The 12,421-nt window shown below is 38.6% G+C and overlaps 1 protein-coding gene across 2 annotated transcripts; it reads left to right on the top strand.

The window, feature by feature from the left end:
- Nucleotides 1–632: 632 nt before the first annotated feature.
- On the top strand, nucleotides 633–12,408 carry LOC104787268 (photosynthetic NDH subunit of subcomplex B 2, chloroplastic). 2 transcript variants are annotated; one of them, XM_087450117.1, is made up of 4 exons: nucleotides 633–1,298; nucleotides 1,388–1,825; nucleotides 2,410–2,482; nucleotides 12,017–12,408. In XM_087450117.1, exons 1-4 carry the CDS (start codon nucleotides 879–881, stop codon nucleotides 12,202–12,204), a joined length of 1,119 nt encoding a protein of 372 aa, XP_087306243.1. In that variant the 5' UTR covers nucleotides 633–878; the 3' UTR covers nucleotides 12,205–12,408. The 2 variants fall into 2 exon arrangements, with proteins under 2 accessions (XP_087306243.1, XP_010511110.2); XM_010512808.2 differs by lacking the exon at nucleotides 2,410–2,482.
- Nucleotides 12,409–12,421: the final 13 nt, after the last annotated feature.

Here is a 12,421-nt window from a genome sequence, read left to right as displayed (position 1 = left end):
GTGTAACAATCCAATGCAACTGACTAATTATAAGAGTTTGAGATGGATTTGGAGAGTTTTGACAACACTTATACTCATTTTGTTATAGAACATGCTAAAACCGAGAAAACATTATTTGGAAGCAATAAACACTTTTGTAAGTGTTTTTAGGGTCAAAATGTGTCACAATCCAATGCATTTGACTAATTATAAGAGTTAGAGATGGATTAGGAGTGTTTAGACCACACTTAGACAACACTTATACAAAATTTTGGTAGGAAATTTGTTTTCCTACGAAATGTTTTATGAAAGTTCTTACCAACATTTTTAGTAGGAAATTCGTACCAATTTCATTTTCCCATGGAACATTTCTTACCAACTTTTTTTTTGTATAAAAACGGTGAATAACACATTTTCTAATTTTTTGTGCCATAAGAAATCATATGTTTTCTTGGATAAGACACATGTTATCTAAAGCCTGAAGACGTTCCTTTAAAATAAAAATTTAGATGAAATTCTAAATCTAAAATCTAAAGTTTACATTTTTTGTTTTCATTATTTTTCTTACATGTAAAGTTTTAAATTAATATTTAAAAAGAAGGTGCCATTATATTATAACTTTAGATACACAAATGATATGATTATGTTATCATCTTGTATTTAGTTTTGTACAAACTTTTTAGACCACAGGTTTTTATCAAATAAAAGGCTGTAGTTATTATGGGTTAATTCCGGCTAATATCTTGTGGGTAAAATTATGTTATGTTGAAGGACAACCACAGGCTAAGGAAAATAGTGGCAGAAAACGGAGGAAGAAAACAAAGTTTGGAAAAAGATTAGGCTTTTTTCGGACTACAAACTTCACTCGTCTTATCTTTTCTTCTCCTTACTCTCCATCGATGGCTTCTCTTATCTCTTTTTCTTCTCTCCCAAAACCAAAAGCCATAAGAAGTTCAATTTCAGCTCCTCAGACATTGACAATAATTGAGAGGCTTAAAGATAAATTCGGACGAAAGGGAATAAAATTCTCCGAATCAAACAACGTTCCTATGGTGGAGCTAAAGGTCAGAAATGGAAGTTCATTAAAGATGAGTCTATCAGACGCGCATGTGGTTTCATATAAGCCAAAGGTATACTGGAAAGACGAGGGATTGGAGGAAGTTCTTTACACAATTGACGGTGATGAGATTAGAGGTGGAGTAGGTGTTGTTATTGTAAACGGAAAAGAAGCTACCGGACCAAAAGGAGAGTCTTCAGTAATCTCAGGATATGAGTGGAGTGTCAAGGATACTGATTCAGACGCCATTGATGCTCTTCAGGTGATTGATTGATTCCCCCCCCCCCCCCCCCTCCCTCCCCAAATAAAAATATCAAATCTTACTGATGATATCTTTGTGAACATTCTCAGATCGAACTGTGCTGTACGGTCGGACATCTCGACATAACCTATATCGTCTCTTTGTACCCAGTAAGCATGGCTACAGCTCTGGTGGTGAAGAACAATGGACGAAAACCCGTTACCCTTAAACCGGGGATTATGAGTTACTTGAGATTCAAGAAACGGAGTGGGGCTGGAATTCAAGGACTAAAGGGATGCTCTTATTGCCCCAACCCTCCTTTGTCCTCGCCTTTTGAGCTCTTGTCTCCTTCAGAGGCAATGATGGTGGACTCGTCTGGGTGGTTTGCGTCGGAAGAAGCTGGGGAGAAGCCGGGGATTTGGGCAGTAGAAGATTCTGTGATTACACTTCTTGAGAAAAAGATGAGTAGAATATATGGTGCTCCTCCGGCTGAGAGATTAAAGGCCGTCTATCACACTCCACCTTCTAAATTTGAAACCATAGATCAGGTAAATCAACATAAATATATATGGTATGATATTTCATGCCACCGTCCGTTTCGGCATTTGGATGCAATCTGGATTGGAACCAATTACATTGCAGAAAAAGAAAAGTGTTTTGGATGAAAATCTGCTACCAAACTTATATATATAACCCGCGCAACGCGCACGATTATAATGTTTTTTTTACTAATGCGAACCATTAAATATAATTATAATTATTCAACATTAATAAACTAAATTCTATATAGATGTAAAATCTATTTTATTAAACGATATATAACTTATTGTTATAGAATATGTGTGAGTATACATCCTCTTCATGCAAACCATACACTAAGTGTCTTTTTAAATGCATTGCATGTAACACTTGTCCCCAAACTCTCCATCCATGTCTTTGTCTCCTCCCTCTATAAATAGGAGTAATGTAGAAGAGAAAAATGTGTAATGAGAAGTCTTATTGTCTCTCTAAGTCTCTCTCTACTTCCTGTAGCTTCTCTCTAGTTTCTCTCTAGCTTCCATACACTTATATCTCTAGATCTCTTCTCTTCTCATTTGATCATTCACATCTTGTTCATCTTGTTACCTCCAAGCTTATAGTTCACAACACGTTATCAGCACGATCGTCTCCCGATCCATCATCATTAGTTTGTAGTAACATTCAAGGTATGTAAGTTTGTTTAAATCCATTTTGATTTGATTAGTTTATATGCACATTACTATATGTATTATTTATAGAGTAAAAGTTTATTCATATTTTCCTGATCTAATGGTAGGCTCTGCCTCCTTGATCATTTAGATCTACATTCTTGATCATTATGGTAGGCTCTGCCTCCTTGATCATATGTTCAGATCTATATATTTTAATTATATGGAAGGCTATGCCTCCTAAAATGAGTGTTTTAATTTATGAATATATTATATAGTTTATAATTTTGTTTTATAGTTTATATTTATTGCTAAAACAAGATTTTACAAAATTATTTCATATAATTTTATATTTAACAAATTGTCTTATTATTTATAAAGTAATCATGTCAAACTTGGCAAAGCTTGAATTCGCCGCCCTTGATGTCTCTGGGAAAAATTATATGACATGGGCATTAGGTGTAAAATTCTATCTAAAGGGGAATGGACTTCTCAAAACCCTTGATCCGTCAAAAACGGGGTTAGAAGAGGAAAAACCAAGAACCATGATGTTCTTGCGTCACCATCTCCACGATGGTTTTAAAAAATGAATACATCACGAGAGAAAATCCTGCAGATCTCTGGATCGCGCTCAAGGATAGGTTTGATCACCAAAAGTATGTGATCTTACCAAAAACCAAACATGAATGACTAAACCTGAGGTTTCAGGATTACAAAAGTGTAAGTGAGTACAATTTCGCTTTGTTCGGAATCACTTCAAGGATGGCTCTCTGCAGAGAAGAAGTTTCCGATTATGATATGATCAAGAAAACATTCCAAACTTTCCATCCTTCAAATGTACTCCTGCAACAACAATATCGAGAAAGAGGGTATACTCGATATTCTGAATTGATGCAAGTTTTGCATGTTGCTGAACAAAATAATGAGCTCGTGATGATAAATCATCAAACTCGTCCAACTGGATCAGCTCCACTTTCAGAAGTGAATGTTGCTACATCCAGCTATTATAATAGGCAAGGACGAGGATGTGGATGCGGACGCGGTCAAGGTCGTGGTCATGGTCGTGGAGGAGGTCGTGGAGGAGGAAAAGGAAGAGGTTTCTCTCCTAATGACTTCAACGCAAGAAAAACCAACAAGCATCTTCAAATCAATAATGTTGGTCACGTTATAAAGAAACAAGGTGAAAGTACTAGTTACAGATGCGGCATGAAAGGCCATTGGTATCAGACCTGTCGTATTCCAAAACATTTGGCCGATCTGTACCAAGCATCCCAAAAGGGAAAAGAAAAGGATGTTGAGACCAACCTCATCTATGATAAAGCTGGACCTTCTTTCCATGGCCTAAACGATGAACCCTATCTTGATATAGCAGATTTTCTCGTTGATAATGAAAACGGAAAATCATGCGAATAAGGCCGATATGCCATGATATGCTTTCTCATCGTTTGATATGTACTTTTATAAAATGTCTTTTTGAATAGTAGTTTTATTGTAATATATAATAAGCCTTTTTTTTGTAAGACTTTTTCTTATTTCATTAATGTTTATTTTATAAAGATTTTATCTCAGAAAATGTCAAATTTTGAGATTGAGGATGGAGATATGTGTCTAGCAAACAACAATTGAGATGCGTAAGTATTATCACAAATACTTAGTGAGGCAATCCTCCCATCTCCTAGGCTATACACACAAGCAACTAAGGCCATACACAAGAAAACAACATAAAACAGCCAAAACAGACAGTTGGAACCAAAACTGCGTCCACAGACACCTGGTGTCGGTCGACACCACCACCAGACTGCACTATTCTTTAACGCATATTCCTTCCGTGACCTTAGTTGGTGTCGGTCAACACCGCAACTCTGCAACACCTCCGTTAACGATCTCGACCATCAATCGACCCTAAAACTCCACCACATCCACTCCCACGATGACACAACCAAGAACAGCCACATATAACAACACACACACCACAAAAGCACACAAAACAGAAAGGAATCAATCATACAATCACCATATCAATCACACAAACCCTAATTGCTCATATAATCCATGGTCATGCACACACCTTGATTTAGAAAGAGATTTGGGACTAACGAGACAAGGAACTACACCATATCAACCTCCCTGGCACCAACAATCACAAAACCTCCTACTCTCTTTGACAACCCCCAAAACAGATCCCTCATAAGGCTCCCTTTGCTCTTAGGATCAAACTCACAATCTCTATATCCTTCTCTTTCTCTCCCATAAGCGACAAACACAACTCGGCAAAGAAAATAGGTGTAACGCGCTGACTGCTATCTCTCAGTAGGCCCCATTTCCATTCCCAGTCCATGGACCCACTTTCCTTAATGGGCCTCATGTCCTCTAACTAGACCCATGAGCCCATCCATATCCGACGTTCGGTTTGCTACGTCTGGGAGGCTTTAAAGACTTCTTACCATCCCTACAAATCACCATGATCTTTTCCTGTGTTTTTTCTTCACTCGCACAGTTTTGACAGGCACTTCCTGGAAGGTCACCCATCCAGAGACTACTCCAGCTTAAGTACGCTTAACTCTAGAGTTTTCTCAGGATCCTTAACCAAAACGATAAGTGCACTTTGGTGACATAGGTGTCCAAATCAATACCTCTCTGCAATTTACTGAAACCAGGGTTTCACAATTCATGCCCACTAACATATTGCAACGTCCTCGTTGCGCACCAAGACCGTCACCCCCTGACTGTGTGAGTCCACCCGACTCCACACTTGTCTAGGGTCGTCTCTGATACCACTTGTAACGCCCGACCGCCACCTCTCAGTGGGTCCCATGTCTAATCCTAGTTCATGGGCCCACTTTCCTTAATGGGCCTCAGGTCCTCTCACTAGGCTTGTGAGCCCATCCATATCCGACAGTCAGTTTGCTACGTTTTGGACGCTTTAAAGACTTGTTACTGTCCCTAAAAATCACCACATGATCTTTCCCTGTATTTTGTTCTCACTCGCATTGTTTCGACAGTCATTTCAGAAGATCACCTATCGTGAGACTACTCCAGCTCAAGCACGCTTAACTCTAGAGTTCTCTCAGGACCCTTGACCGAAAAGATAAGTGCACTTAGGTAGCCAAATCAATTCTTTTAAACCTCTCCGCAAGTCTCTGAAACCGGGGTGTCACAATTCACCCCCACTAACAGATCGCAACGTCCTCGTTGCGCACCAAGACTGTCATTCCCTGATTGTGTGAGTCCACCCAACTCCACCCTTGTCTGGGGTCGGCTCTGATACCACTTGTAACGCCCGGACTGCCACATCTCAGTGGCCCCACGTCCAATCCCAGTCCATGGGCCCACCTTCCTTAATGGGCCTCACGTCCTCTTTCGACCCACACTTTAGATCTTTCTCTAACCCAAAACTGAACTCATCCCCTCTCTTCCTCTTACCACCATCGAGCTTCTGTCCCTCCTTTCCTCTCTATGGTGGCGACGACCATCGACTAGTGTCACGAAAAGACAATAAAAGTATATCGTTTTTAAAGGGACCGATAGGGTTTCCTTGGTTTAATTCGAATAAACCAGAATTTAGTTAAACCAAGAATTAATTAAATCCGTCCTCATTTAATTAATAACTCGACCAACTTAATAAACCAACTAAAATTAAACGGCTTCACTCCAATTCCTGACATACACACAAATTTTCCATGTTTTTTCTAGGACACGGGCGTTACAATTCTCACCCACTAATGAGGATTTGTCCTCAAATCCAGCAGCACAGCTCATTCCCAATAAACTTTATCCACAATTGATTCAACAAGAAGGTTCCTCTTAAACCTCTGCACGAACGTCCAGTTGCACTGAGACAACTCCAAAACCGCTCCTTTAAATGACGTACTGCCTACCAGTTAGTTAATTGCAAAATTCCAATAACCAACGAAACACCAAACCAAACGGAGAAATCCAGTCCAACTGCACCACCACTTCACCAGTGATCTGCCTCCTCAGGCCTGGCACCACTCGAGAACCATCTCGTGCTAAACCTCTACAACTTCAACCCTCGATTGCACTTTCAGCACTAGTGACCTCTCTCACAATCACTACAAAAATTCTCTTCAACAAATTCGCAATACGATCAACTCAGCCTAAGCTAAATTTGATTTCACAATAACAACATCCACTAGGCCTCCAGCCACACCGGCTCACATACCAATACCACATCAACCTCGCCCTCAGACCATTTCCTGATTTGTATACGAATATCTGACCTACTGGACTCAGGTTCTCCGACCACAGACTCTTCCCTGATGGAACACATATCCAACACCACAACCCAAATCACAAAGCAATGAAAACTTCATTTTCAATGGAGACATCATTGAGATGGCTTAACCTAAGATAGCCCTGCGCTCAACAATTCTTCACAGCGTATCATCCATACGGGCGTAATAAAACAGACAAGTACCATACATCCGCATGTTCTAATTAACCGTTTCGAACGCTTAGCGAGCCGCCATCTCAAACCACTTCACTCATCTCCCTAGAGCAAGTCTACCAACTCCTCAAATCTCACACCACCATCCTTTGAACAAGGAAACATGTGCTACCGTCACCACAGCCTGTATATCCCCTGACAAAACCGACAAAATATCAGCCAAGGACCTCCGGGCAACCATTACTACTGCCCACACATCCTCCGACCGAACTGGCCATCATCAACATAGGACACCCATACAACTGTCACCACGGTCCGCACATCCTCCAACTGATCTTCTGAGGTCTCCCTCTAGCCAATATACTTGTGCCCAAAACATTATTTGCTCTCAGCACATCACTTCCTCCGACCGCGCGTTGCAACCGACGAGACATTCCTGCTCGCTGTTAGACCCCCTACCTTCATCTACGACATCCAGGAAGTCACACACACTCCCCCTGCTCTCAGGTCGCAGCCTTCGAGTCATACCGGCTCACTGTCAGGCCCACTACCTTCAACTACGGTCTCCAGGAAATCTCACACGCTCCCCCCCCCCCACTCTAAGGTTGCAACCTTCGAGTCATACCGGCTCACTGCCAGCCCACAGCCTATAGCTACGGTATCCAGGGAGTCTCAAAACTCACTCTTGGGTTGTCACCATTAAGCGCGCTCTCGGATCGTCATCCGAAGCCACCATACAACTCCCATTCTCTGGACACAAAGTCCATCGAGCTATCGGTATCACATGAGTTGTTCAGGAATACACGTCCCTAGAAAAAACAAGTCTGAACGCCTTAAGCATATCTCCTGACCAAATCTACTTCTCATGGTTCGCGTTCAACGTCACAATGTCATACCATCCACCATATTCTCATCTCGGAATATCAACATGACCAACACCAGGCCACACCGTAAACATCCCTCTCTCAAGTTGTTTACATATGCACTTTCCAAAAATAGACAAGTTATAACTACTTATAAAACTTTCCATTTTTAGCACCCTATAACCAAAACTGAGATTGAACAATCTTAACCTCATGTGCCTCATGTATAACATCAACATGTCATACTTTCACTCAAAACATACCAAACGTCTACCGCAGATGTGTCTTTGGCGAACTCCCAAGTTCACACAGACAATAACAACATCTTGGCAAACTCACGAAGTTCACGTCAATGCAATCATGTCAAGCATGATTATCCAATATTTCGAGCAGTTCTTCGAACTTCCCGAAAACCTTGGCGGGTACACGACCCCCAAACATGTTGCCTAATCTGAACTCCCAAATGGAATGAATCAAACATCAATACATTCCTCCACACTCATGCCTTGACAATCTATAAGGTCTTAACATATCCCGCCTTGCAAAACTCCCACCTAACTTCCAGGGACACATACCTTTTTATACTTAGAAAACCAACTCAGTTCCCAAGGATAACAACAACACTAACTTGTATTGAAACTTATCATGCTTTGCGATTGTAACTATGGCAAGTTATTATGGGCATAACAGTTCTGTCCCAAAGACTCTCAAGTCTCCCAACAACTTAACACTAGCTTCTTCGCAAGCTCCATTAGTCAGCAAGAATACTCACAACCGCCCTACCGAACACACAAGATTCTTAAGGACGTTAACAAAACTGGCCTCAAACTCCCATCAATATACCGACCACCACGCGTAAGTTCTAATACTCAAAACTTCAACACTCGGCTTAATCACAGTCTCTTTATCTTTTTTCTACAACCCGTTCTTGCCCAAAAACTGTTGACTAGTCATCATAGTTGTAAGTACTTCCGAGAAGTCTTTTGATCGTCAACCAAGTCTGTGGCGAGAACACCTCACTCCCAATCTCTTGATCTCTTTGATCTCAACTCTCCAACCATACTTATGCTACTTGTTCTAATTAACTTATTCGCGTTCTCTGACTAGTCACATAGTCCATATATGAATTACTCAGTCTGGCTACTTCATCCCATGAAGTCTCCCTTACTTAACTTTCTGACAACTCATTTGCCTTTACCATTTCGCAGTAAAAATCTTCCAGAACAACTTTTCCTCAGTAGATTCTAGAATCACCTGACTACCATCTAGATTTCCTGTCAAACACTCCACTGAGTTTATGGTTTCCTTATCCGGACTCACTTGACCATTCTGACTCTAGGATGTTTGTGTTTTGACTAAACATTCTCTCTAGATCTTTTCCGGTAACGCAAGTTCCTTGAACTTCAAAAATCATTAGTGTGAATGTTAGATCTCCATCTAAGCATTCACAAAATTTCACCACAAATCAAAGCATTGCCACCCACATTACAACCAACTTGTACAAACCATTTACTTGAAATACTAGATATCCATCTAGACGCTTCATAAGATCACTTTCCGGTAACCATTGCCTTAACCAAAACTTCCATGGATATTCTCATTCACTTTAAATCGCCCCGATGAAATAAGTCTCCAACTTATCTTCTCGGAACTCCATCTTTGGATTACTACATGAAACATTTTCCTACTTGATCACTCATGGATCAATCATCTCAACAACACTTATGTTCTTTACCTTAACACTTATTGCATCTCTATGACATAGACAAGCCTATTTCCATTCAAGAACCTGTTCTAGAACCGTATACGCTATGATACCAAAATGAAACGAGTGCACCCGGATTAAAAATTCACCCCAACTAATAGATCGCAACGTCCTTGTTGTGCACCAAGACCGTCACCCCGTGAATGTGTCAGTCCACCCGACTCCACACTTGTCTAGGGTCGGCTCTGATACCACTTGTAACACCCCGACCGCCACATCTCAGTGGGCACCATGTTCAATCACATTCTATGGGCCCACCTTTCTTAATGGGCCTCACGTCCTCTCACTAGGCCTGTGAGCCTAACCATATCCGACAGTTGGTTTGGTACGTCCGAGAGGCTTTAAAGACTTGTTACCATTCCTACAAATCACCACATGATCTTTCCTTATGTTTCGTCCTCACTCACACAGTTCTGTCAATCGCTTCCCGGAAGGTCACCCATCCAGAGACTACCACAGTATAAGCACGCTTAACTCTAGAGTTCTCTCAGGACCCTTGACCGAAATGATAAGTGCAATTTGGTGTTCTTTTAAACCTCTCCGCATATCCCTGAAACCAGGGTGTCACAATAGGCTGCTCATGCCTTTTAAAACGAGACTTAGGGTTTCCAAACTCAAACAAAGCTAAACCGAGCAATTTCAAAACAAACCAAACAGCCACCAATTTAGTGGTGTCGAGCGACACCCACCCTAACCTAGGTTTAGGATGTTACAATTAGAATCGTTTCTATCCATAAAATTCATATTTAAACATCCAATATTATATTTTGACAGAAGAAATATTATGCTCACCTATATAATTTTGTTCACTTTAAAATGGGAAAAACGAGTTATTTCTCCCTGAGAACTATCATATCTAGCTAGATACAGCCCGAATTATGAACCTGACTCATATGTCTCCAAATCAAAGTTTGAAATCTAAATCAAAAAGCCAAATCTATATATATATATATATATATATATATATATATATATATATCATTAACTTTCCGACTCATGCGGTATACATTTAATTACATCATACATTTTGTGTTACTTCATATGCTTTGAGTTACGATAGATATTGCATTTTGACAGAAAATATTAAAATCTCCTTTTGGTTGCAAACTAACAAAATTATGTTTTTTCGTCAAAATTGTAGTGTTATGTTTTTTGCTAAAGTTGTAAGATTTCCTTTCATTATTTCGAACTTTTTGAGATTCCCTAGCAAACTTACAAACAACAAAATTAAAAAAAAAAAAAAAAAAAAACACAAATGTGCAAAAAAAAATATCATTAAGATTGCAAAATCAATTTGAGAAACAAACAACAATAGATGTTTTTTTGTTTGTGGAAGATGGATGTTACATCCAAATGCATAACTAACGAGATCACTGTTGAAGTTCATGAGCTTTGTATTCAAAATCAATTGGTAAAGACTCAACGTTTTTTTTTCGTCTGGTAAAGACTAAATATTTGAGTATGTTTCTTATACAATGTTGTTACTTTTGAGTGTGTATATATATATATATATATATATATATATATATATATATATATATTAATTATATCAATACTTTAATTGAAAATAATAATGTGCATCAACTTTTAATCTTTTACAAATATTTACACAATTATTAGATGTTATGATAGTAATATCCAATTTTATATTTATGTAATCTCTATTCATATTTTACTTTGATATTTTTTTTTTGTTGTATTTTTTTTTCTTTTTTGGTTTATATTTTCGTTTTAATTATAGTAAAAATATTACAAAAAGTGAGTTAATTGATGCATTAACTTTAGATTTTATGTTCCTTTGATGATGTGTATTAAATTGTTAAAATTGAAAATAAGAAATGATGAGGTGGAGGATGGAGAAGAGAAAAAAGCCAAATTTTTATATATATATATATATAGTTAGCTTTCCAACTCATGCGGTATACGTTTAATTACATCATACATTTTTTGTTACTTCATATGTTTCGATTTACGATAGATATTGCATTTTGAAAGAAAATATTAAAATCGCCTTTTGGTTGCAAAGTAGCTAAATTATGGTTTTTCGTAAAAATTGTACAATTATGTTTTATTGCTAACGTTGTAAGATTTCCTTTCACTATTTCGAACTTTTTGAGATTTCCTATTACAAAAAAAAAAAAACAAATGTGCAAAAAAATAACTTGTAGATTGAGAAAATCAATTTGAGAAACAAAGAACAATAGACTTTTTTTTGTTTTTGTGAAAGATGGATGTTACATCCAAATGCATAACTAACGAGATCACTGTTGAAGTTCATGAGCTTTGTATTTAAAATCAATTGGTAAAGACTAAATATTTGACTATGTTTCTTATACAATGTTGTTACTTTTGAATTTTTATTTATCTACGATGTCTTACAAAACTTTCAATTCAAAAAGTAATTTAATTAGCTATATATTTTATATATTATGTTGGATCTCACTTTTTGCGTAAGGCAGTTTTTCTAACACAAAATTTGAAATAAATCTGATTAGTTTAGAATTTGAATCTTGCAGGGAAGAGGATTGTTCTTCAGGATGATACGGATAGGGTTCGAAGAGATGTATGTGGGATCCCCAGGATCGATGTGGGACAAGTATGGGAAGCAACATTACTTCGTGTGCACAGGTCCAATGTCCATGCTCGTCCCTGTCGATGTGGCCTCCGGAGAGACATGGAGAGGAGCAATGGTAATCGAGCATGATAATTTGTAAATTTCAATTACTATACTTCTCTTCTTCATTATCTTTCTCTCTATCTTCTGTGCCAATTTTTTTTTTCTTTGTTTCAAAAATATGTTATGAGTATACTAGATCAATATACAGTGACAAACTTAGTAAAAAAATTGTAACACCTAGACCCGCCATACGGTCCGGTCAACGTGTTGACTTCTTTGTTTGGCCGAAAACCACAATCTCTAA

This window comes from Camelina sativa, chromosome 5 (genome assembly GCF_030686135.1).
Source record: "Camelina sativa cultivar CO46 ecotype springtype chromosome 5, ASM3068613v1".
NCBI lineage: Eukaryota > Viridiplantae > Streptophyta > Magnoliopsida > Brassicales > Brassicaceae > Camelina > Camelina sativa.
This window is presented reverse-complemented; position numbering and strand designations above follow the sequence as displayed.